Source organism: Monodelphis domestica, chromosome 7 (assembly GCF_027887165.1).
Source record: "Monodelphis domestica isolate mMonDom1 chromosome 7, mMonDom1.pri, whole genome shotgun sequence".
Lineage (NCBI taxonomy): Eukaryota > Metazoa > Chordata > Mammalia > Didelphimorphia > Didelphidae > Monodelphis > Monodelphis domestica.
Window position 1 is genome coordinate 134348177 of NC_077233.1, and position 26865 is coordinate 134375041.

Below are 26865 nucleotides of genomic sequence, written 5' to 3' on the forward strand. Positions count from 1 at the left end.
GTTAATATATATTCTTGCTATAATATCAATATATACCTAAAAGCTTTAAACTATGGGAACCTGCCATTTATTGATAAAATATTATAGGACTGTGATTAATGTTTATGTATGATTCCAGAAAAAGGGATAAAAAACAAGGAGCACAGACTTAACCTGAATAGTGCCAAAAAGAGCACAGAGGAAATACTAATGTGAGACTCGAGGTTGCAATGCTTGACATATGTTAAGTCGTAGGACTTCCTTGTATCTACACTCTTTACAAAGTACTCATACAAGTACAAAGTTTGACTATCATGCTGGCTCCCTATATCCCTGAGAATGACAAAAAAGTCAGACGAGGGAATGACATTTCCCTATCAAAATAGAATTCTAGTTACTTTTCTTTCTTATGTTATGGCAACTTCCTGTAGTCGTGGCTACAATTGACTAAGTGAACTATTACTGCATTCTGTCCTACAGACTTGTGGGATAGAAATTACTTTATACTGGACCTATACAAGGCCTATTTTGAATTTTTTATGTTTTTGATTATTTTTTATTCTTTTCATAATTGACTACTGCACCCCCATAACTCAACATTGCATTCTGAGTTGAACTGAATGTTTTTTAACACCTACTTCAGGGGGGATTGTATTTTAATTTAAAATCTAAGAATTTTTGAATTTTGAATTTTTTGTTTGAGATTGTATTTTTATAAAAATCCAAGAATTTTGATTTTTTGTTTAAGATTGTACTTTTATAAACATTCAAGATTTGATTTTGTTCGAGAAAAGATCTTCAAGAAAGAAGCTTGAAACTTTTATATCCAGAGAATGAACTGTTGCAGAAAGATACCGGAAAACCTACACTTCATCAAGAAGATCAAGAATGAACTTTGGATATGATTGATTGAACTGAACTTTGATTGAACATTTATTGTAAATGTACACATTTATGCCAAAAGGGACTGCCCCTGATTTGGCTTTCTGTCAATGTGCCCAGCAAAACATTGGTTTTGCTTTCTTTTCTTTTCTATTTCCTCCCTCACTATTCTAATTTCTCTTGGAAAATTGAATATTGTGTATATCTATAGTTAGAAGTGCATTTAGAACTACAAAATGACTATGTTAAATGATCAATGGGGAGACTAGTCTCCCAATGATCATCAGGGGGGATTGTAAACCTTAAAATTTCCCAGACCCTACTTTATAAGATTGGATTAAGACCATTCCCCATTTGGGCAGTGAACTCTACTTAAAGCAGGAATGTGAGAATTCTACTTTACTTACTTGGGTCTGCCCTAGGGGAAGATAAAGTTGTAAACTCTTTTCTGAACAATGAAAAGTACTTAAACCCATACTTTTCTTAAGCTAAGTACCTATAAAGGTCAAGCAACTTGTGAATTTACAAGGAACAAAGAACTTTCCTGGTGTGAATTACTCAAAAATCCATACCTTCTTAGGTGTGGACTAAGAATGGGCGGTCCTTTAGAAACATCTACAGTGATTGGTAGATGTAAGGACTTAGGGGAGGTGACAGAGGAAAATTTTTGCCCTTAAAAATAAGAGCTCAGGGAAGAGCTGGAAAGTCATTCTGAAACATTCAGATTGGAGAGACTCATTCTGAGGAGACTGATTCTGAAACATTCAGATGGAGGAGGGAGCTGGTGAAAGCAGCTGAGATGCTTCTGGCCTGGTGTCATTAGAAATCCTTACTTAGACAGATCTTATGGTGAGTTATAAAAAACTGTCTGATTTCTCTCTTAAGGCTCAGGTCTAGGCCACATTGGCTTGAGGCCCTTTATACTTATTCCTTTCTTACTCTCTCTCTTTCTTTGATTACTCACTGTATTGTTAATTAAAAATCTCTATAAAACCCAATTGACTTGGATATTTGAATAATTGGGAATATTTCCCTGGCGACCACCTTATATTTGATTTTAAAACCCAAGACACTGTAGTGAACCATATTTCTGTGGTCAAATTTACTCACCCTCTCTTATATCTATCACAATTTATATCTTCCACTATTTTAATCACTACAGTTTAAGGGTTTAACCATTTTAAATCTCACACTCAGGAGTCACATGGCCTATAAATTTCAGAGCTGGATCTAGACTTTCAGATCAGGGTTCAAATCTATCATGGCACATCATAATGATTGTGAAATAAGTCCCAAATGGTAAATCAAAGGATTTTTACCTACAACAGGGTTATAATTTTTAAGCTGTGTTATGCCCATTTTCTCATCAGTTTTCTTCATTCGTCCACTGCCTTCAGATTTAGAAGCTGATGTACGAGATTCCCCTGATCCAGCAACTTCCTCTTTTTCTTGATTTTCTTCCTCCTGCTCCTCCTGGGGGGCAGGGGTTTGGGGAGCTTTAACCCTACAGTCAGAATAAAAACACAACATGGTGAGGAAGTCATTGTCCCTAAGAAATATGATATCTATCAAAGTGCTCAAGAAATCCTTGATATCAGATTATCAGGAATGCAAAAAGTTAACATGAAGGTCCTCTAGGCCAGTATTCTGTGAGCTTTTAAAATATGATAATTGTATTTCAGTATAATTAGCTCTGTAACCAGTAAGCACTTGATCAATATTGCTTAAATTCATATAAAAGAACAAGGTTCTACATGCTGCCTGGGGGAGGGACAAACATCCATAGAGGCACAAATCCTTCTTGGTGGCTGCAACTTGCCTGTTTGCTGTGCTGGAATTGGAGATCCGGAAACGAACCTGTTCAATGGCACTTTTCATAAGTGGATCATTGGTGTTCACTGAAGGATGGACCACAAACTCCACCTATGGGAAACAGTCACAGTGACCAAAAAAGCAGGTGTGAGGAGGGGAGAATAGGAAGGGAGAGAAGGGGGGGAGAGGAGAATAGAGGACATAAGAGGAAGACAAGGAGGAAAAGCATAACTTACTCCTTAATTTATAGCAACTAAATAGAGTGGAATCTATTTTCAAATAACATTCACATATATTTCCAAAAAACACTTCTTTAAGACAACTATAGCAAGATGCCAGTTATTTTAAAATCATTTCAGCTTGTAGTCACTGTAGCCAGAAAATTAAAAAATCAAGAAGATTTACATTTGTTTTAAGGCAAGTGACTGCTTTGTCATGTAGATGAATTTGGCCTTTCAAATAAAGCAATAACATTTTCAAATACCCTATGAAGTCATAGGATATTAGTTTCCTTCCTGATGCCTGACTACCTTCATGAGTGTGATGCTATTGATTGTCACACTGGTCATCAGATCATTTCCCAGTTATGATTGACCCTGGATAACTTTCATTTGAAAAAGGTAATGGTGGCTCAAAAACTTTTCTTGGATGATATGATTTACAATTGGAAGGTACCTTAGAAATCATCTAATCCAACCCCATCTTATAGATGAGGAAACAAATATGCAGAGGTTACATTGTAGTGGAGGCTGTATTCAACATAGATCCCTTGACTCTAAAATTCAATTAACAACCCTGTCTTCTTACCATGCATAAAATCTCCAATGAGCTTTGATATTTTTTAAAATTTTATTTGGTCAATTTCAAACATTCCTTGGTTACACAAATCATATTCTATTCCTCCCATCCCTTCCCCTGCCCTTCCTGTTGCCGACGCCCAATTCCACTGGGTATTACATGTATTTTTGATCAGGACCTATTTCCATGCTGTTGATGTTTGCACTAGGATGTTCCTTTAGGGTCTATATCCCCAATCATATCCCCTTTGACCCATGTAGTCAAGCAGTTGTTTTTCTTTGGTGTTTCTACTCCCACAGTTTTTCCTCTGCATGTGAATAGTGCTCTTTTTCATAGATCCATCCAAGTTGTTCAGGATCACTGCACTGCCACTAATGGAGAAGTTCATTCCATTCAATTGTACCTATCAGTCTCTGTGTATGATATTCTCCTGGTTCTGCTCCTCTCACTCTACATCAATTCCTGGAAGTTGTTCCAGTTCCCATGGAATTTCGCCAGTTTATTATTCCTTTGAGCACAATAGTATTCCATCACCAAAATTTGTTTAGCCACTCCCCAACTGAAGGGCATCCCCTCATTTCCCAATTTTTTGCCACCACAAAGAGCGCAGCTATGAATATTCTCGTACATGTCTTTTAGCACCCTTTACGGAGAGTTCCAAAATGTCCTGCAGTATTGGCTCCAAGGCAGAAGAGTGGTAAGGGCTAGGCAATGGGGGTCAAGTGACTTGCCCAGGGTCACACAGCTGGGAAGTATCTGAGGCCAGATCTGAACCTAGGACCTCCTATCTCTAGGCCTGGCTCTCAATCCACTGAGCTACCCAGCTGCCCCCTTGGATTAGCTGTTTTTTGAATGTTTGATAGAATTAACTTGTGAATCCATCAGGCCCTGGGAATTTTTTCTTAGGGAGTTCATTGATGGCTTGTTTAATTTCTTTTTCTGATATGGGATTATTTAAGAATTCTATTTCTTCTTCTGTTAATCTAGGCAATTTATATTTTTGTAAATATTCATCCGGATCACCGAGATTGGAATATTTATTGCCATATAATTGGGCAAAAGTTTTTAATGATTGCCTTAATTTCCTCTTCATTGGAGGTGAGGCCTCCCTTTTCTTCTATGATACTGTTAATTTGGTTTTCTTCTTTGCTTTTTTTATTAGATTGACCAGTACTTTGTTTATTTTGTTTTTTTTTTTCAAAATATGAGCTTCGTCTTATTTATTAGTTCAATAGTTCTTTCACTTTTGATTCTATTAATTTCTCCCTTAATTTTTAGGATCTTTAATTTAGTTTTCTTCTGGGGATTTTTAATTTGTTTGCTTTCAAGTTTTTTGATTATTTTTTTATGTTTATTTTATTTTTATATCTATTTCCTCCTTCAAGTCCACTAGTTTCTCCTTTAGAAATTTGGATGCTATACCATTTGGTGCATACATGTTGATTACTGATATTTCCTCATTGTCTATACTCTCTTTTATTAGGATGTATTTACCTTCCCTATCCATTTTAATCAGATCTATTTTTACTTTGGTTTTGTCAGATATCATGATTGCAACTCCTGCCTTCTTTCTATCAGTTGAGGCCCAATAGGTTTTGCTCCAACCTTTAATTCTAATTTTGTCAGTATCTACCCGCCTCAGGTGTGTTTCTTGTAGACAACATATGGTAGGATTTTGGATTCTAATCCATTCTATTTGTTTTCGTTTTATGGGTGAGTTCATCCCATTCACGCTCAAAGTTATGACTGTCAGTTGTGTATTCCCCGGCATTTTGATATCCTCTCCTAGCTCTGTCCTTTCTTCTTTTGCTATATCCTTTTAAACCAATCAATACTGCTGATCCCCTCCCTTAATATGCTTCCCTTTCTGGCCCCTCCCTTTTTGTTTCCTTCTTGGTTCTTTAGGGTCTGTTACGTTCCCTCCCCCCTCTCTTTCCCTCCCCTTTTGTACTTCCTTGCCCCCACCCCCTTAGTTTTCCCTTCTCACTTTCTCTGTAGGATAAGATAGAATTCAAGACCCCAATGGATCTAGATGCTCTTCCCTCTCAGAACTGATTTCACTGAGAGTAAGGTTTAAGTATTACAGATTAGCACTCTCTTCTTCTCCTTCTTATGACAGTATTCTTTCCCTCCCCTTCCCTTGCATATCATTGTGATAAAGATTATCCTATTTATTTTATTTCTTCAAGTATCTCTTGGTGCCATCTTCGATTCCCCCCGCCCCTTTTCTTTTTTTTGCATATCATCATATAGTACTTATTACCCCAATATTTACCTATGAATGATTCTTAATTTTTGAGTTACAAATAACATTTCCCCATATATTAATGCATATAATTTGATCTAATTTTAGCCCTTAAAGAAGAATGATTGAATTAAAAAACAAAACAAAACATTTTCCCCTTTTTCCTCTCTTTCTTATTTACCTTTTCATGTTTCTCTTAATCTTTGTGTTTGGATATCAAACTTTCCACTTAGTTCTGGTCTTTTCTTTAAAAATACTTGGAAATCTTCTATTTTATTGAATGCCCATAGTTTCCTCTAGAAGTATATAGTCAGCTTTGATGGATAAGTGATCCTTGGTTGAAGACCCAATTCTCTTGCCTTTCTGAATGTCATGATCCAAGCCTTGCGGTCCTTTAGTGTGGTAGCTGCCAGGTCTAGTGTGATCCTGATTGGTGCTCCTTGGTATCTGAATTGTCTCTTTTTTGGCTTCTTGTAGAATTTTCTCCTTAGCTTAAAAGCTCTTGAATTTGGCAATTACATTCCTGGGAGTTGTCTTTTGAGGATTTAGTGTAGAGGGTGTTTTATGAACTCTTTCAATGTCTATTTTGTCCCCTTGTTCAAGAACATCAGGGCAGTTTTCTTGGATGATTTCTTGTAGTATGATGTCAAGATTTCTGTTTATTTATGGCTTCTCAGGAAGTTCAATGATTTTCAAATTGTCTCTCCTTGCTCTGTTTTCCTGATCTGACATCTTCTCAGATATTTTAAGTTTTCTTCTATTTTGTCAGTCTTTTGACTTTGCTTTATTAATTCCTGAGGTTTTGCAAGATCATTGTCTTCCAGTTGCCTAATTCTGGTCTTTAAAGACTGGTTTTCCTTTTCAGTTTGTTCAATCCTGCTTTTTGTGGCTTCTAGCTATTTCTCCATTTGGGAGTTCTTGTTCTTTAAACTGTTATTTTCTCTTTGAACTATTTCTCACTTTTCTTGCAAGAAGGCTTCCATCTTTTTGATAAGTCCTAATTTAAATTCTTCAAGAGCTTGTGGACAATTTCCATTTTGGGGGGGAAGGTTTTGGGGCATTTATTTGAATTTCCTCCTCTATTTCCTCTGTAGCCTGGGTTTTTCCTCCATAAAAATTTTCCAGGGTCAATCCCCTCTTCTTGTTTTTTTTTGTTTTTTTTTTTGGGGGGGGTGGAGGGAGGTTGTTGTTCCTGGGCACAATTTGCCATCACTGTGGAGGTTTTTCCTTCCCTTTTTAGTCAGAAGTCTGAGTGAGATGGGCGGGCTCTCTGTGTATGGAGCTAAGGAGCAAGGATTTTGCCTGAGGCAAGTTCTTGAATCTCCACAACTTCTGCTGTTTGCTGCCCTTCTCTGTACTATCTTCCCGTGAGAACCCATGGTCTATGCTCTTCAGTCTGCTGGGGTTTCAGTTGTAGCTGCTCTCAGGGGTACATCTTTGGTGGTCTTTAGTCAGCTCTCAAGGACCTAGAGGTGCCCCTTGCTCACTCGTTGATTCTGGTGCAAACTGGCTCTGATTCTGGCTCCAAAGGAGGGGTGGGGGAGGATAGATCAGCTCGCGTTTTGATGGGAGCTTTTTTATCCCCTTATAGTGTGGAAATGTCCAAATCCCACAATGCTCCGCCCTACTGTAGAGTCTCTTCGTTCTTTTGAATTTGTTTTTTTTGGTCAAGGTAGTCTATATCAGTGGATGCTAAGGAGAGGGCGAGTCTTGCATCTAGACTGCTGCCATGTTTACCTGGAAGTCTCAGGCTTTGATCTTTTATGTTCATATTTGTTCATAGTGAATAAAAACTAGTGTAACTCATTTCTTTAATTGGGAAATGGAAAACAAAGGAAGAGTTCTCTCCTTTCTCAATATCTTAAGAAGTATAGCCAGAGTTGGAAAAAGGATGGCAAACCTGAAATCTCAATCAGATTTGGAAGTTTTCTGCCATAGGTTTGAGATTTCTTATTTCATAGTTGAGTAGGTCTTGAAAACTTCCTAAAATCTAGATGCCTAGCCAAGGGAACATATACAGGAGCAAAAACATCAGTTTTACATCAGTGCAGAGTTATGAGTACCTATCTAATCATAATTAGCTTTCCAAAGACAATAGATTGATTGCACTTTTCAATCCTGGAGTGAACATTTTTTTAAAAGAAAGCTAAAACTACTGTGCAGATATATTAAAGACTAACAGTTACTCTTCTTACATGCTGCTTCTTCTCTCATCTACCCTGTAATACTCCATCTTGTGTTCATTTTTGAGGATGCATGATATGCTGTTTGTTTCTTGTACTTTTAATTCATTTCTGTTTTACTGATGTCTTTTTTATGTAATACTAATTTCTTTATATTCCCCTACTGTGAATTTTAGATTTATACCACCCTGCTTAGTCTTTAGAATTTTAGCAACCAGGAATGTATACACTTGCACTTAAGGATTAACTGTGAGGAGGAAGGCCTATGACCAACATGAGCTAGCAAGTGACAAATCAGAAACTACTGACTTTGTGTTATTGTGTGACCTTGTGTTATCCTAAGCCAAGCTTAAGCTACCATTGGTACATGTGAGATGCAGGAAGTGATGTAAAGAACTACCTATTTATTTCACGTCACTTCCTCACTTCCTCTCTCCCTCTCTCTCTTGGCGAGGTTGGGTTCTCGGCGGAGTTGGGAGCGCTGGGCGGCGTTTTTTGGGTGCTTGCAGTGTTTGGTTCTGTAGTGTGGTTTAGGTGAGGCATCTTTCCTGAGTGACCTTGGTGAGTGGTAAGGTTGCTGATTCCTCCTTTCCTTGACCTCCTGAAAAGGCACTATCCTCTAAGGAAGGCCTTCATCTCGAAGGAGACCTCATGGCTGGAAGCCAAGCTAGATTTAATCTTCTGAGAAAGCCCCTTGGCTAAGGCCTCTGAACTCCCTTTGACATACTCCAGGCCAGAGAAAAATCTCCTACCCTTACCCTCTTCCTCTTAATTTCTTCCTACTATTGTAATTAAACCATCATAAAAATCCCAAACTGACTTGAGTATTTTATTGGGATTGAATTTCAATCCCGGGCGACCACTAAAATAATATATTCAGTCAACAACTCTAATTTTACCCCTAACACTACTCATTTGCCCAGTGAACTTTCCCTTGTATAAAATATTTTTAAAGTTCAGTAAAACTAGTTGATCCTTCTATTGTAATTGGCAACATATGCCATATTCTGCACCTAGTCTTCTACTTCTTCAGTGAAAGGAAGGGAGTGTTGAATGCTCTAGCCTGCTACATTGAGTGACTTGCTCTATGATTTGTGGAACTAAATTCTCATTTACAGAACACAGTCACTTTAGACTTCAAAAACTTTGTGGAGATATTGACTATGTGATGTATATATGCAAAAGTTTTCAATTAAAAACCAATGGAAATAGAGGGTACTATTGCCAAAAGACTGTAGTTGGGCTCTTACTTCCATGGGTCTTACTTTAATGCTGGCATTTCAGGAGTGAGGGTTCTTGGCATCAAGGCAGTTCACACCACCTAGAAGATTACCTCCATGAATTGTGGTCAAAATATATATCAACTCATAGTCAAGCTTCCAGGGACATCTGAGTTTGGTTGTTAGAATACAGGTATCCAGTCTATCATCAGTCTGACATTCAAAGCTTGGCTAGAGTTATCAGACTCTGTGTTCCCCAAGTACAGCCTTAGGGAAATCAGGGTCCCCTCCATGCCAGGATGAAATATTAGAGTTGGAGAGGGCACAAAAGAAAGCTATTTTTTACCCTAGTCATTCCTGGTTGGATATAGTACTGGCATAGTACTTCCGTCTTGGAGTCAATACTGTGTATTGGCTCCAAGGCAGAAGAGTGGTAAGGGCTAGGCAATGGGGGTTAAATGACTTGCCCAGTGTCACACAGCTGGGAAGTGTCTGAGGCCAGATTTGAACCTAGGACCTCCTGTCTCTAGGCCTGGCTCTCAATCCACTGAACCACCCAGCTGCCCCCCTGGCATAGTATTTCTTGAATTATTGAATTATTGAATTATATGAAGTTAGTAACTTATGAAATCTTGGGATCAGAAGATTTTAATTTAGCTCCCAGCTCTGCCACTAACAAGTCTGGCTGTGTGGGCTTGGGTAAATCATTTCATCTCGTTTTCTCTTATGTAGCACAGGAGTAACACTTAAATTCTTTATCTCAAAGCATTCTTGTAAGGTTCAAGTATAATAATTGATATAAAGTGTTTTTTCCACTTATTATTTATGACTACTCTCACAAAGGCTATAGACTTGCTTTCTCTTTAAAAAAAAAAAGGTGATGCCAAAGTTAGAGTAAGAAAGAAACTGAAGAGAGAGAGAGAGAGATAAAAAATGACAGGAAATAGAAAACAACTGTCCCTGTAGGGCTATTTCCTTTGGACTCAATGCAGAGCTAACACTACCTTATATATTCATACCTTATAACATGCATGACATGATATATGCAAAAAGACTGATTTATAGTTGCTAAGGGAATGCACCATAACTTCAAATTTCCTGAAAAAGAGTTGAGACAAACAAGATATAATGTTCCTCACTGAAAAACAGCAGTACTGTTATCTGATCGAGTTGCTTCCACTTTTTCCTATGGGATGATTTCCTGCATATCTCCCTGGAAATTTTTCTGATGTTCAATCTAAAATTCCACCTTCTAAATATTATTTAATTTCTCTAAGCAACACCATGGTAAGTTGAAATAAGCACACCTTTTCTCCAGTTCCTTAGGGCTGGCTAAAGAGTTGGTTTAGTTACCAGAGAAACAGCCTAGTGTAATAGAGAGGTAATGGACTCACAAAATCTGTGTTTCCTTTTTGTTTCTGCCACTTGTGACCTACAGGACACTGGGCAAATGACTTAACTTTAATAAACCTCAGTTTCTTCACCTATAAAAGGTGACTATTGCCTACCACAGGGATAATGTAGGCTCAAAAGAGATCATGAAAATTGTTCTGTAGATCATCCAGCACTACATGAATGTCAGTTTTTAATGTGCTCTGTCAACCACAAAGCATTGCACAAGTATAATGTGCTGGAGGCTCAATTACTAGGGTATTTAAGGTAAAGAGAAAAGCTGGAAAAATGACTCTAAGAAATAAGGTCAAGGAGAGACTGAATTCTCAGTTCTCTTCCCCCCCCCCCCCCCCTTCTTGCTTTCTTCTATTTGATCCTAACAGCTATTCAGAGATGGTAAGTGATAACAGTTTTCAATAGACATTTCAAAATACAGGAAAAAGATTTATTTTAAAGGAAGAAAGGGTAGGGAGTGGGGAATAAGGGTAGAGGGAATTTTGGGTACCCCTAATCTATTATAAATTAAATATCAAGAAAGTAGAGTTGAATTGTCTTTAAGGGAATATTGTTAATAATTTGAAAAGATCTTCAGAGCTAAGCTCAAGTCTTCAAATTGAAACCAGTAGCCAGAAACTACAGAGTAAATCTGTCAGCTTTCTTCCTCAGAGTCTCAAGGAAGAAGTGAGTAAATCAGTGGCCAGCTTATTCAAACTGCCTTCTCCCTGGCCACATTCTTCTCTGGAATTTTTCTGATTGACAAATCTTCAAAGTTCCATGGCTTGCACTTGCTTGCAAGTCTTTCTGTAGCAATAATCAGGTTTTCACAGTAAGGAATGTTTGTTTTTTTACTATTTGTGCAGCATGTAGAATGCAAGCAAATTACTTTCCCATGTCTTTAAAAGGGGGACAATTTCTATTTTTTAACTTCAGTGGGGAAGAAGAGGAAGTGGAGTTATAGAGACAAAAGGAAAAAGAGCAAGGGAAGCAGAGTAGGGAAGGTAAAAAAGAAAAAGTGGAATATGGGAGAGGAAAGGAGGACAGAAAAGAGAAAGGTGGAAAGAAAATGAAAAGAGAGGAACAGTGGAGAAGGAAGAGAGGAGAGGGAATATTTTTTCTTTGGTGAGAGTAAGAGTATCCAGAAGATTACCTTCTTTTTAATGCCGTCTTGGATAACTGTTGTTCGGTATAGCCTCAAAAGTCCTTCCTCAGATAGTTTCCGGACTAAGCGAATAATGGACTTCTTACAACACTTGGTGGATACTCCTTCTTGCTTTTCCTGGTCCATGATCATCTTCTGAAGCCTGGGTCATCACAAAAAGGAACTTATAACTTATTCATGCAGTCAATAGAAACTAAATAAGAACCAGACATAGCACTTAAGTTGCAATTTAGGAATCTTGTTTTGGTGATTAGGAAAGGCTGTATTTGGGATAACAGAAAGAATAGTCTAGTTTGTCTTTATTTATTTATTTTCAAAGATTTATTTATTTATTAAAAAAAAAAACAAACCACCCTTACCTTCCATCTTAGAATCCAAGGCAGAAGAGTGGTAAGGGCTAAGTAATGGGGGTTAAGAGACTTGCCCAGGGTCATACAGCTAGTAAGTGTCTGAGGCCAGATTTGAATCTAGGACCTCCTGTCTCTAGGCCTGACTCAATTCACTGAGACACCCTGCTTCCCCCTCTAGTTTGTCTTTAGACAAAGATTTATCTAAAGTCAGATTGCTTCTCCATCTGCTTTACCCAAGGATGCTAAGAGGACTGAGGAGATAATTAATTTCAACATTCAAGTGGCTCCAAATAAATTTGATTTTGATAGTTGTTTCTTCTTATTATTATTGTCACAGCAACAAAAGCAGTAACTCTCTTACGTGAATAAGCTCTCAATTAAGCGGAGGTTGCCCACAGCTTCTATAATCAAGTTTCGTCGTTTCAGCACCCGATATGTTTCATGAGGTTTTTCCTGGGCTGAAGTCTTAGAGTTCTTCCCTTTTTTCTGGAGAGAGCTATTTTCCTAAGATAACATCAAAGGTAAAACTGGGTGGATATCCAGAAAAAAACTTGGGCTTTAATACATTTACTGGAGCATTTATCCCCTTGGGAAACGTTTACCTGCTTATATAAATTAAAAGCAAAACAAAGCAAGAACAATGTCTTCCATTGCTAAGATTCTTTACACATTGCTATCTGTGAGCAGAATCACATGAAGGACTTTAAGAACACCAGCTTCATAGATGAAAGCAGTTTCATACTCCTAGCAATCTATCCATTTCATTTCCTTTTCTTCCATTTTCCTTCCAGTGATAGGCAATATGGCATTATGGAAAGAGTGTTGGGTTCAGAGTCAGAAGACCTGGGTTTAACAATTAGTAGCTATATCTATATGATCAAGGTCTCTCAGATTCTGTTTCCTTATCTATAAAAAACAAAGAAAATATTTCCTTTATTTACCCTGCAGTGTTGTTATGAGGAAAAGCACTTAGTAAATCATAAGGTACTATAGAAAAGTAAGTTATTACTACTGGGCAGAATCTGTTATGCTTTCATTTAAATTCAGTTGTTCCATTAGTGAACACTTTGGATAAAGTCAATTGGGTTTTGTTCCCACTAGGGCAGGCAAAGAATTGAAAAGTGGCTACTTACTACTGAAAAAAGCAGCAACAATATTCCTTTTGAGCTGCATATCTCATGTTTGGAAATGAAATTCCCAAAGGCATTTCAAATAAAACACATCCAAGTCATAATTCATTATCTTACCCCCAAAACACATTCCTCTTCTCAGTTTCCCTATTTCTGTCATGCCTCACAGATTTGGAGTCATCCTTGATTTCTAATTGTCTTTAGTGCAAATTCCAACGAGTTGTCATATTTTGGTTTTATTTCTACAATCTCTTTCACATCTCTAGTCTTTCCATTCACATCACAACCTCTCTATTGCTTCTTGTGTGGCCTATTGAAATAACTTCCTACTTGGTCTCATTGCAGAAGCCTTTCTCCAACACTGTGATCAAAAAGATATTTCTAAGGCACATTTAACCATATCACTCTCTTGAGTCAAAAAGCTCTCACTATTCTTTCAGAATAAAATGCAAACTCCTAGTTGTTACATGAAGCCTTGATAGTCTGGACCCACCTTACCTTTCTAGACCTATTCTCCAGTACTTCCCTTCAAACACTATAGTCTAGCCCAACTGGCAAACTTACTGCCACTCATTACATAACGTTTCACCTCCCATCTTTGTGCTTTTTTTCTTTGGGCTGTGTTCCATCCTTGGAATACACTCCTTACTCACCTCTGCCTTTTAGAATCCCAAGCTTCCTTTATAACTCAGGTCCAGCCTGAGTGGCTTCCCTACAAAACTTAGAACTTCCTTGTATTTACTTCTTCTATACTTACATGTGCTTTCTTCAATAGAATGGAAGGTCTTGAGGGCATGGATTAGGTCACTGTTGTCTCTTTGTCTCTACTGCTTAGCACAGTGTCTAAAAACATTTTTGGCCCAAACATATAAGAACCTGGTAATTTCTACTAGGAATGCAAAGGAGCACTTTCTCTACAAATTCCAGTATTGAGAGAGTTGCCAAAGGGTGCTGAAAGGTTAGGTGCTTTTCCCATGGTCATCCAATCAGTATGTATCAAAGGTAGGACCTTAACCCAAGGCTTCCTGAATCTCAGGCCAATTCTCTATCCACTATACCATGCTGCCTCTGCCTGGTACATAACAGGTACTTAATAAATGCTTGATTGATTGGTTTGAGTCAACCTGCTCCTTTTCCCACCTTCTTCCTGCTTATCTCTTTATACATTCATCTTTGTTTCAAAGCTATAAAGTTGCACAGTATCTCAGAGGTCTAACCTAAACCTGTCTCTTAGTAGTGAAGGAAATTGAGGTCAGAAATGCTGAGTGAGTTGGATAATTGAAAAGAGGTGTAGAACCCCATGGACCTTGAATCCATATCCTTTGACTCCAAACTCAGTCCATTCTTTTCCCTCTATATCTGCCTCTAGCAAGATGATGTATCTCTCAAGTAGAATGGGGCTCTTTGCAGGAAATGTGTAATTTTGTCTTTGTAGGTGCCCTAGGGTCTAACCCACAGTGGGTGGCATGGTGTTTCCTGCTTGTTAGATTCTGACCTCCCTTGTACTGGCAGTGTGCTCATGTCTTTCAATTACCCTCTGATCATACTGTGCTGCCTTAAAACAAACATGCCTGGCCCAAAATGACCGTTTTATATAATTTCCACTTCAATGCTTCACTGGGGGCCTTTTTTACTTTAAAAAGGAAGTCAAAAGGCACTTTTCAGGACATGGAGAACTGCTAGAGGAAGGCAGAAGCATCTGTATTAGATTATCAGGTTTCAACTTAGCCTAGTTAATAATTTACACATTATTTTGTAAATTTGGGTGAGCCAGTTTTTAGCAAAATGAAGCAGGAATCTCAAAGAATAATAAAGTTATCTAAGGTAGCAAACAGTAGGTACAAGATGCTTAGATAGTTCCTTGTCCTATTTTAGAATGAAATTATCTAAATAAATAAAACAGAATTACAAAATGAGCTTCAGGATGGCAAGGCCTGGGCCTCTGCCTTTTTGGTATCCCTAGCTCTTAGAAATGTGCCTGGCATATAAAAGGTGCTTGACACATGTTGCTTGACTCATGGTTGACTGAGTGATGGTAGTTTTCTAAAAATTAGCACAGAACTGGTGATGTTATTCCTTTGCAGAAAAAACCTCAAGTGACTTATTATTTACCAAGTTCAAATTCCCCTCCCTGGGATACAGAAGCCTCCACTCTTTGTCACTGCTTCACCTTTTCAGCCTTATCTATGACCCCAATTAAGTACTCTATGCTGCAGCCTACACAGACTACTCTCTATTGTCCAAATGTTCCTTGTTTTCTATCACCCCCATGCATGGCTCTTATCACACTATTTCCTATGCTTTATATTCCCATCAATCCTTTCATGTGTTAAAATTCCTAACTATCCTTTAAATACCAAATCAAATTCTACCTCTTCCATGAAGGCTTCCTTTGTTGCTCTGAGTGGTGATAACATTAGCCTTCGGACTTCACACAGCACTTTGTTTTGTAACTCTAATGCAATTATGTAATAATGTGCAATAGAAATATATTTTCTTACCTTCCTCCTCCTCCCAATTACCTTCTCCATGAAGACACAACTTATATTCTCTATTTTTTGAAGGACTCAGAAGTGTCCAACACATAGCAGAGAAGATATAATGTACTATGGTGGACAGTAGACTGGATTTGGCATCAGGAAGATCTGGGTTCAAATTACACCTTTCACATTTTGGAGCTGTATGACCATGGATGGGCAAATGATCCAATATCTCTATCTCAATTTCCTCATCTCAAAAATGAGAAGTCTCTAAGAGACTTTTGTGGAAGACTTTTTTCTTTTTGTTTAAGAATATTCTCTATCATTTCCAATTTATCTTTCAAGTCCTGAACTCAAGTTTGACACACTTTCCAGTTCTAAATCTATCAGATTTATGTAAGTAGAGACTTCTGCTCTAACTTGTAAAGAGATTCCTTAGGAGGAGAAAGATCTGGCAAAGATCATAGTCAACAAACCAAGTGATGGGACCTCCAGGGTTAAGGCCATGATGGAGGAGTAACTAGAAGAGCAGTACCATTTCACCATGAAAATCCTCTCCAACCAAGATTAAAATATTGCTACAAGAAGAATATAGGAGTGAAAGAACCAACAAGAAGACAAAGTGAAACAACCTTCAAGAAAAGAAAAACACAGGAATTGATGCAGAGTAAAAGGAGCAGAATCAGGAGAACATTGTACACAGAGACTGATACACTGTGGTACAATCGAATGTAATGGACTTCTCCATTAGTGGCAATGCAGTGATCCTGAATAACTTGGAGGGATCTATGAGAAAGAACACTATCCACAATCAGAGGAAAAACTGTGGGAATAGAAACCGAAGAAAAACAACTGCTTGATTACATGGGTTGAGGGGATATGATTGGGGATGAAGACTCTAAATGAACATCCTAATGCAAATACCAACAACATGGAAATAGGTTTTGATCAAGGACACATGTAATACCCAATGAAATTGCGCGTCGGCTATGGAAAGGGTAAGGTTAGGGAAGGGAGGGAAACAATATGATTCTTGTAACCAAGGAATAATGTTCTAAATTGACTAAATAAATTAATTTAAATTAAAAAAAAAAAGAAAATCCCAAATAGAATCAGATGTTACTAGAAGGACCGAACAACAAATGATCGGGCTAATAATTATGGGCACTTTAAAACTTACACAAAATGGATATTTTTAAAAGGATGAGATAAAGATGAAATAATATTTAATCCTGAAGTCAACAGTGAGCCACTAGAATTTACTGATTAGAGGAATGACATGGTAGGATCTGTACTTTAGTAAAATCATTTTGGCAGCTGAGAAGAGAATAGATTAGAGAAGGGAAAGACAAGACAGGGGGGACCAATCAGGAGTCTATTAGAATACTTGAGGTGAGAAATGATGAGGGCCTGGATTGGAGCAGAGGTTTTCCTTCAAAGCCATAGCTACAAGGTAACCCTAGGGACAGGGGATGAGAATGGATTCACAGCTGAGTTGCCTCTGTAAGTGCTTGGGAGGTCTTGTGGTCACCTTGGACAAAGGGAATTGCTAATTTGCACTAAAGGGGAAAGGGGGGGACATTTGTTTTGGTGATTATACACCTCTTGTGTTAGGCCACAACCTAATCGGGAATCCCGACAGCCACTTTGGAGACTGCTGCCTTAGAGAACTGTGGAAGGGAATTGCTGGATCCGTATTTTGTATTCACATGACTATTATCACCAAACAATAACAAATAAATATCTTGTGCATGTAGTAAAAAAAAAAACCATCAGCAATGATCATCTGCAATGGCGACAAGTTAGAAGCCTTCCCAATAAGATCAGGAGTGAAGCAAGGATGACTATTATCACTGTATTATTTAACATTATTCTAGAAATACTAGCTGTAGCAATTAGAGAAGAAAAAGAAATTGAAGGGATTAAAGTAGGCAAAGAGGAAACTAAACTATCACTCTTTGCAGATGATATGATGGTATATTTAAATAACCCCAGAAAATCAACTAAAAGACTAGTGGAAATAATCAACAACTTTAGCAAAGTTGCACAGTACAAGATAAACCCACATAAAGCATCAGTATTTCTATATATTTCTAACACAACTCAGCAGCAGGAGTTAGAAGGAGAAACTCCATTTAAAATCACTCTAGACAGTATAAAATATTTGGGAATCTATTTGCCAAGACAAACACAGGAATTATATGAACACAACTACAAAACACTTTTCACACAATTAAAACTAGATCTAAGTAACTGGAAAAACATTAATTGCTCCTGGGTAGGATGAGCTAAAATAATAAAAATAACAATCCTACCCAAATTAATCTATTTTTATTCAGTGCCATACCTATCAAATTACCAAGAAACTTTTTTATGGAATTAGAAAAAATTATAACAAAATTCATCTGGAAGAAAAAAAAGATCAAGAATATCAAAGGAGATAATGAAAAAAAGTGTGAAGGATGGGAGCCCAGCAGTACGAGATTTTAAACTGTACTATATAGCAGTGGTCATCAATTCAATATGGTACTGGCTAAGGGACAGAAGGATGGATCAATGGAATAAACTAGGGGTAAATGACCTCAGCAAGCTGGATAAACTCAAAGATCTCAGCTTTTGGGACAAGAATTCACTGTCTGACAAAAACTGCTGGGAAAATTGGAAAACATTATGGGAGAGATTAGGTCTAGATCAACATCTCACACCCTATACCAAGATAAATTCAAAATGGGTAAATGACTTAAATATAAAGTGTGAAATCATAAATAAATTAAGTGAACATAGAATAGTATGCCTGTCAGATCTGTGGGAAAGGAAGGAATTTAAGACCAAGCAAGAGATAAAGAACACTGCAAAATGTAAAATTAATGACTGATATCCAATTTAAAAGGTTTTGTACAAACAAAACCAATGCAACCAAAATTAGAAGGAAAGCAACAAACTGGGAGAATATTTTTATAACAAAACTGACAAAGGTTTAAGTTCCCAAATATATAAGGAACTAAGTCAAATTTACAAAACCTCAAGGCATTCTCCAATCAACAAATGGTCAAGGGACATGAATAGGCAGTTTTCACATGATGAAATGAAAACTATCAATAAGCACATTAAAAAGTGTTCTACATCCCTTCTGCTTAGAGAAATGCAAATTAAAACAACTCTGAGGTACCACCTTACAATGAGCAAACTGGCCAATATGGCAGCAAAAGAAAGTGATAAATAACGGAGGGAATACGGCAAAATTGGGACACTAATTCATTGCTGGTTGAGATGTGAATTGGCCCAACCATTCTGGAGGGCAATCTGGAATTATATGCAAAGAGCTTTAAAAGAATGCCTACCCTTTGACCCAGGCATACCACTGTTGGGTTTGTACCCTGTGATAAAGAATGAATACTTTGCAACAAACTGAGTAGTGCTTAAGTCAGAGTGAATGACTGACAGAAGCATGTGGCTAAGAGTCACATGGGAGCCTAAGGCTGGAGATCTGGGATAAGATTCTATGCCCCAAGGGACAGAGTTCTCTCCTGAAGGACCTCAGTAGGAGGCTTGGAAAAAAAACAAGTTTTTGGCTTCTCCTGAGACCATCTAAAGAGAAAGAAATATTTGAATCTGGCTGCTAGCAGCTTTAGTAAAGAAGATTGAAGACAGACTTCATCTCTGGACCTGTTTGGATGCTAATCAACTAAAGATCCTGGTCCATTTTATTGGACTCCTTGTGTGAGATTTAGTTATTGGGAAATTTACTGCTTAGCTTTAGATAGTTTATAGACATTAGATTATAAGATAACTTGTAGACTCTCCTTACCCCTGGTCCTTTCTCCCCTTCCCAACCAATAAATCTGAATTTTTTTCTATGTTCCTTCTTGTTTTTTGCTCACCAAATTCCTATCATAAGAACCTCAAAGAAGAAGGAAAAAGACTAGTATAAAATATTTATAGCCATACTCTTTTTGGTGGCAAAAAAATGGAAAATGGGGGGGGGGGTGTCCATTGTTATAAGGAAAAGAATAGTTTACGTTTGCAGAACACAGTGGCATGAGACCAGCAGAAAAAAGAATTCTGGAATGTGGAAAGGAGCTAAAAACTTCAGGAACTGTTGTTCTGTCTTTCTCTGGATTTGATCCTGGAGGCTGTGGATGCCAAGTCCTAGGAGTTTGACCCAATCCTGTGTTAATGCTGTGTTGCTGGTTTTGTACTGTGGGTCCTGAAGAAGATCTAAGGAAGCTATCTGTGCTGTGTCATCTGTAGCTGGCTGTAAGATGAGGTCCAATTCCATCTGGACTTAGGATCTCTCCCTGGATTCCAGCCTGATTTGGTATTGTCCAGTATTTCTAATAACACCAAGGGAGGGTTTAGGGTATGATAGATATTCAGAGACTGGGTTTACAGCTTAGCATATCAGGGAGACAGTATGAAGAGATTAACTCTAAGAAGATCCTTCATGTGAAGGTTTTAGATTTTGGGTTACTTTAATTAGCAATCTCAGTGTTAGGATTTCCCCTTACCCTCTTAACTTTTCCCTTTTTGAAATAAAAACACACCCCCTTTCCCCCAAAAAAGAATCTTCTTAGAGAACATTGTACATAGAGACTGATACATTAAGGCACAATTGAAAGTAATGGACTTCTCTACTAGCAATGATCCAGGACAATCCAGAGGAACTTATGAGAAAACGCTATCCACATCCAGAGAAAGAACTGTGGGAACAGAAATGCAGAAGAAATACATATGATCCATCACGTGGTTTGATGGGGATATGATTAGGGTTTTGATGTAAAAGATCACTCTCCTGCAAATAGGAATAGCATGGAAATGGGTTTTGAACAATGATACATGTATAATCAGTGGAATTGCTTGTCAGTTTCGGGAAGGGTGAGGAAAGAGCAGGGGGAGGGGGGAATCATGTATCATGTAACCATGGAAAAATATTCTAAATTTTAAAAAGGGGGAATAAAAAGTAATAGGAGAGTCTGCCCTTACAGGCAACCCAACAAACCATTGCCACAAATATTCATTAAGTACCTATTATGTATGTGCAACAAACTGAGTCAGGTGCCGAGGATAAAAGAATTGAAAAAAGATTTAGTCTCTGCCCTTGTGAAGATTTCAAACTGTATACAAAAGGAGTACAGATATAAGGAAAATATAAGGCAACTGAAGTATAAGATGTTATTCAGTGTTTAAAATTTTATATCCTCATCTAAGCAGGTGAAATCAACTGTAAAATAAAATGGGCAAGGGCAGCCAGAGAAATATATAAATATATTCTTTATCACTTTTCCTATATTAGCATCATGACACAGGCCCTCTGAAAAGAAAGGTAAAAAATGAAACAAATCTTACTTGTGAAAGACTACTACATGTCAAGCATGTTAAAGACCAAATAAACCAGAGGTCAACAGCCAGAACTCACCTTTGGGTTTTCAAGTTTAACCTCTTCAATCACAGCCACATCCCCATCTTCATCAGTGGAGTGGGTGCCAAATGAGATGTTGGCCTCAGAGCCTTTAGAGGTGTCTAAACTGTTGTCAACAAAGGTCCCTGAGGTCTCATCAATCTCATCAGTAGATCCTAGGGAAGAAGATGGCTTCTTCTTTGTTGAATGTAGACTTGAGAACCTCCATCCAGCTACAAGAAAGAAAATGATCAAAAGTGGTCATATCAGTCAGCCAATAAACATTTATTAAGCCTACCATGTGTTAGGCACCAAGTACCAGGGATACAACGAAAGACAAAAGGCAGTTCCTGCCCTCAAGAAGCTCGCAGTCTACCAAGAGAGACAATATGCATTGACTATGGACCTATATAAATTGGAGATTACCAACAGAGGGTAGGTGCTAGAATTAAGAGAGATTGAGAAAGATTTTCTGTACAAGATGGATTTTAGTTGGGACTTGAAGGAGGCCAGCAAAGCCAGGAATCAGAGGGAGAGTATTTGAAGCACAGGGGATAGGTATTAAAAATGCTCCAAGTTGGAAAATGAAGAATCTTATGTGAGGAACAGCAAGGGGACCAGGATCATGAATCAAAGAATATGTAGGGGGTGGTGTTCTCAGATATAAAAGATCTAGAAAGGCAGGAAGGGGCCCCATCATTAAGAGCTTTGAATGCCAAACAAAAGATTTTATATTTGATCCTGGAGATGACAGGAAGTGACTGGAGTTTATAAAGTTGGGGTGGGGGTGGGGAGGGTGACATGGTCAATATGATGCTTTAAGATTAATTTGATAGTTGAATGGAGGTTGGCCTGAAGTAAGGCTAGAGAGAGCAACCAGAAGGCTACTGCTCAGTAATGAGACAGGAGCTTGCAACAGGGTGGTGCCAGCATCAGAGAAGAAAAGGGGTATATATATGTGACAGATGTTATGACGACAAAATTGATAGACCTTGGCAACAGATTGTATATGGGGGATCAAAGAGTGAGAAGTTGAGGATGACATCTAGATTGTGAGTCTGGGTCCTGAAATTATGGTAGTGTCCTTGATAACAACAGAGAAGCTGGGAAGAGGGAAGATTTGGGAGGAAAGATAGTGACTATCACTTGAACAAGAAAACTAGCCAAGAGCAAGACTAACTTCAGGAGCCTAGTGGTGAGCATAGAATTTCTCTTAGTTTTGCTTGCTTGACTTATTTCAGTGTATTAACAGCACTACCTCTTACTTCATAAGGACCCATGGCTGGGTGACTGCCAAAAATGCAGCAAGACAGATTTGGGTAAAACTCAGAAAACCTCATGGCTTGAAAGCCTGAGTTACTGAAAGGGAGGTTACAGAATTCCAATCCATTATATTATCTTTAGATAATATAAGTCCAGAACAAATATTTTGGAGAGCAATATGGCAATATAAAATAAGAATCAAAGGACCTATAATGTCTGTCAGCCTAGACATCCCATTGCTAAGATGTTTACTTAAAAAGAAAGAAAAAATGGCACTTCATTTGCTAAGATATTCAGGACCATTCTACATTTAATAGGTAAGTACTGGAAACAGCTCATGTCCAGCAATTGGAGGATGATTGAATAATGATGTGTTGGTGCAACAGAAAACTATAGTGCCACGAAAAAGGGAGAACTATTAGGTATGCAGAAAATACAGAAAGACAACAGAGTGATATGGAATGAGATCAGGAAGGACAGAAGTGTAAAGAGAAAAGAAAAGGAAGACAAGACCAAGGGCACCAGAATCACAGATGTACCTGGAAGGGAACATAAAAAAATAAATACTTTGGGGAGATTTAGTTCTATTTTCTCAAATGTTGAGGATTTTATGTAAGATTCTGTTCCTTATTATGTATTTTTATTTCATAGATTGTCCTCTCTCTCCTCATCCCCATTTCCTAAATTCCTTTGAGTCTCAGATACACCACCACCTTCTCCAAGATGCTTCCTTTATTCCCTCTCAGTGCTAGTGCACCTCCCCTGAGATGGTCTCCATCTTATCTGCAGATGGCTTGTTTACATATTGCCTTCCCCATTAGACTGTGAGCTCCTTGGGATCAGAAAATCTTTCTGCTTTTTTTTATAATCTCCAGTGCTTAGCATGGTGCCTGACACATAACGGGTGCTTAACAAATGCTTGCTGAGGAAGGATCAATGGAATACACTTGGGGTAAATACCCTTAGAAAGATAGTATATGATAAACCCAAAGATCCTGGCTTTTGGGACAAGAACTCACTGTCTGACAAAAACTGCTGGGAAAATTGGAAAACAGTATGGGAGAGATTAGGTCTAGATCTACAGCTGACACCTATACCAAGATAAATTCAGAATGGGTAAAAGACTTAAATATAAAGAAACTAAGTAAATTAGGTAAACATAGAATATATATCTGTCAGATTTACGGGAAAGAATTTAAGACCAAGCAAGAAATAGAAAATATTACAAAATGTAAAATGAATAATTTTGATTATATTAAATTAAAAAGGTTTTGTACAAACAAAACCAATGCAACCAAAATTAGAAGGGAAGCAACAAATTGGGAAAAAATCTTCATAACAAAAACCTCTGATAAAGCTCTAATTACTCAAATTTACAAAAAGCTAAATCAATTGTACAAAAAAAATCAAGCCATTCCCCAATTGATAAATGGACAAAGGACATGATAGGTAGTTTTCAGATAAAGAAATAAAAACTATCCATAAGCACAGGAAAGTGTTCTAAATCTCTTATAATTATAGAAATACAAAACAAAACAACTCTGAGGTACCACCTCACACCTAGCAGATTGACTAATATGACAGCAAAGGAAAGTAATAAATGTTGGAGGTGAAGTGGCAAAACTGGGGCATTAAAGCATTGCTGGTGGAGTTGTGAATTGATCCAACCATTTTGGAAGGCAATTTGGAACTATGTTCAAAGGGTGCTAAAGAACTGCCTGCCCTTTGATCCAGCCATAGCACTGCTGGGTTTGTACCCCAAAGACATAATGAGGAAAAATATGAGTACAAAAATATTTACAGCCTCATGCTTTGAGGCAGATATCCATCGATTGGGGAATGGTTGAACAAATTGTGGTATCTGTTGGTGATGGAAAACTATTGTGCTAAAAGGAATAATGAACTGGAGGAATTCCATGTGAACTAGAATGACTTCCAGGAATTGATGCAGAGTGAAAGGAGCAGAACCAGGAGAACACTGTACACAGAGACTGATACACTGTGGTACAATCAAACGCAATGGACTTCTCTACTAGCAGCAATGCAATGATCCAGGAAAATGCAGAGGAATTTATGAGAAAGAACACTATCCACAACCAGAGAAAGAACTGTGGGAGTAGTAACACAGAAGAAAGACATTTCCTTGATTACATGGTTCGATGGGGATATGACTGGGGATGTAGACTCTAAATTTCACTCTATTGCAAATATTAAAAATATGGAAATAGGTCTTGATCAAAGATACTTGTAAAACCCAGTGGAATTGTGCATTGGCTACAGGAAGGGGGAAGAGAGGAGGAGAGGGAAAGAACATGAAACATGTAACCATGGAAAAATACTCTAATAAAATAAAATAAATAAATAAGCAATAAACAAACAAACAAACAAATGCTTGTGGACTTAACCTCTAAGTAAAATAGAGGAGTTCTGAATATTTCTATATGGTTAGGTTCCATTTTCCCATTATATAAAATTTTTATGTTAAATTCTGGCAGCAGAAGGGCATGAGAAGGCTCAAAGTACCCTGGAAGCAAAGGAATGGTCTGGATGCCTTGTGCAAATTTTTTTGTTTTTAGTTGCTGCTGTAATGAGAGTGATGAGTATGAGGATTCATTACATAATAAGATTTATAAGGGAGATAACCATTTTTCAGAGCCAAATTTATGTTTGTAGGTATGGAAACCTCTCCACAAAGTAGTCTGGCAGCTCTCTTTTAACTTGTGGTCTTGAGGGAAGCAACCTGTAGACAGTCACACTATACGTGCTGAGTCAGGATGTGAACCTCGGCCTTCCTGACTCCAAAAGTGGACCTCAGTTTCCTCTGCCACACTGCCTCTCAGTTAGGGCAACTCAAATTTATATAGTATTTTTGTTACAAAATATTTTTCCATATTGTCGTTTATTTGACTTTCATAACAACCAGGTGAAATAATCAGTGCATATATTAGTATCCCCCTTTTGTGCATGACAAAACAGGTTCAGAAAAGCTAAGTTAGCTACCCAATTGCTAAGACTTTAACTTAAAAAACAGAACAGGAAAAAATGAACTTAAATTTATAAAGATATTCATGAGTGTTCTATTTTTCATAGTTAAGTATTAGAATCAGCCTATATGTTTGGCCATTGGAGGGTGGTTGAATAAAATATAGTGAACTGATGCAACAGAAAATTATAGTGTCATAAAAAAAAGGATAAATATCAGGTATGCAGAAAGTTCATTAGCTATCCAGCTCATAAAATGGGACAGCCAGGAACTCAATGGATGAAATGCCAGGCCTGGAGTCAAGAAGAGCAGAGTTCATATCTGGCCTCTAACACTAACTAGCTATGTGACCTTGGGCCTGTTTTCTCATATGTAAAATGGGGACAACAATCACACCTCTCTCCCATTAATGTGAGTATTCAATGAGATAACAGTGACAAACTACTTAGCATAATGCCAGACACAGATTAAGCATGTATAAATGTTTGCTATTATTACTATTGTTATTATTAGAGTCAAGTTTTCCAAGTTGGGAATCAGTGTGTTACAGAAGAAAGAACAGTAGACTTTAAGTGATAGGAAGGAAGTCTGAGTACAGACTCTCCTATTTCTTGGCCATTTAACTCTGGGCAAGGCACTTACTTCTGCTTCTAGGGGCCCCCCCATCCCTGCAATATGAGAAAGCAACTTAAACTTTAGGGTCCCTTAACCTAATATTCCATATGAGATCTAATATTCCATATCCAATATTCCAAAAGCTTGTATATCTTCTGATGGAAAGTCCAATGTTCCTTCCTCTTTTGGTACTGATGCAAGGGAAGCTACTGAACTTCCAGTTTAGAACAAAATTTTAAATAAGACATCTCCAAAACCAGTACCACAAAGCAAAAGGTAACTGGCTTGGTAGGATGCACCCTTCTAAATCCTGCAGCCCACAGGCAGTGTATCCTAGTGTCACCTTGCCTTGTCACTCCTAGTGTCACCAGTGTCACCTTGCCTTCTATCTTGCTTGGGAAATGGTGCTCACCCTTTGTTGGGGTTGAATGCTTGGGACTGAATTTTGACCTGGATGCCATGTCTCCCTGAGATGTTCTTTTTCTTCTTTTGGTGCTCCTGGTGTTCTCTTCCTCACTGTCAGATTCTGTGTGGAAGGTATCCTCCCCTTCAGGGACAAGAGATTCTTCAGGTACTGGAGCCAAATTAACCATGGTAAGATGCTCACTTCGAGCCTTTTCCCTCTCATACTGCCGGCTTAAATCACTTTCTTCTGCAAAAACATGGGAAATATACTTTGTTGTCCGCTGCCGACCTTCATCTTCCATGAAACCCTGAAGAAATCAGATTAAGCTAATTATACTGGGAAATTGAGGATACAGGGTGGCATGTTTCAAGTGAGTTAAACCATGGCTGGCAATTAAAGGGCAGATTAAAAATTCTGAAGAATTACTTTGCCTCCAGTGGAGGACAAAAGATAGTATATTCACTTGGAATCAGAAGACTTGGTTTCAAATTCTGGCTGTTTGACCTTGGGCAGGTCACTCGAACTCTTTGGGCCTGGGTTCCTTATCAGAGAAATAAGAGATGGACTAGA

At 37.9% G+C, this 26865-nt stretch overlaps 1 protein-coding gene across 1 annotated transcript in view; it reads right to left on the bottom strand.

Annotated features, from left to right (window-relative positions):
* Nucleotides 1-26865, bottom strand: part of GTF3C1 (general transcription factor IIIC subunit 1) — a 142662-nt gene that overhangs the window by 59963 nt on the left and 55834 nt on the right. Inside the window, exons 9-14 of the mRNA XM_001369925.5 lie at nucleotides 26302-26602; nucleotides 21047-21261; nucleotides 12382-12524; nucleotides 11659-11812; nucleotides 2681-2784; nucleotides 2181-2365 (exon numbers count right to left, since the gene is read on the bottom strand). Coding sequence (XP_001369962.2) covers nucleotides 2181-2365; nucleotides 2681-2784; nucleotides 11659-11812; nucleotides 12382-12524; nucleotides 21047-21261; nucleotides 26302-26602 — 1102 coding nt within the window. The remainder of the gene's footprint in view (nucleotides 1-2180; nucleotides 2366-2680; nucleotides 2785-11658; nucleotides 11813-12381; nucleotides 12525-21046; nucleotides 21262-26301; nucleotides 26603-26865) is intronic.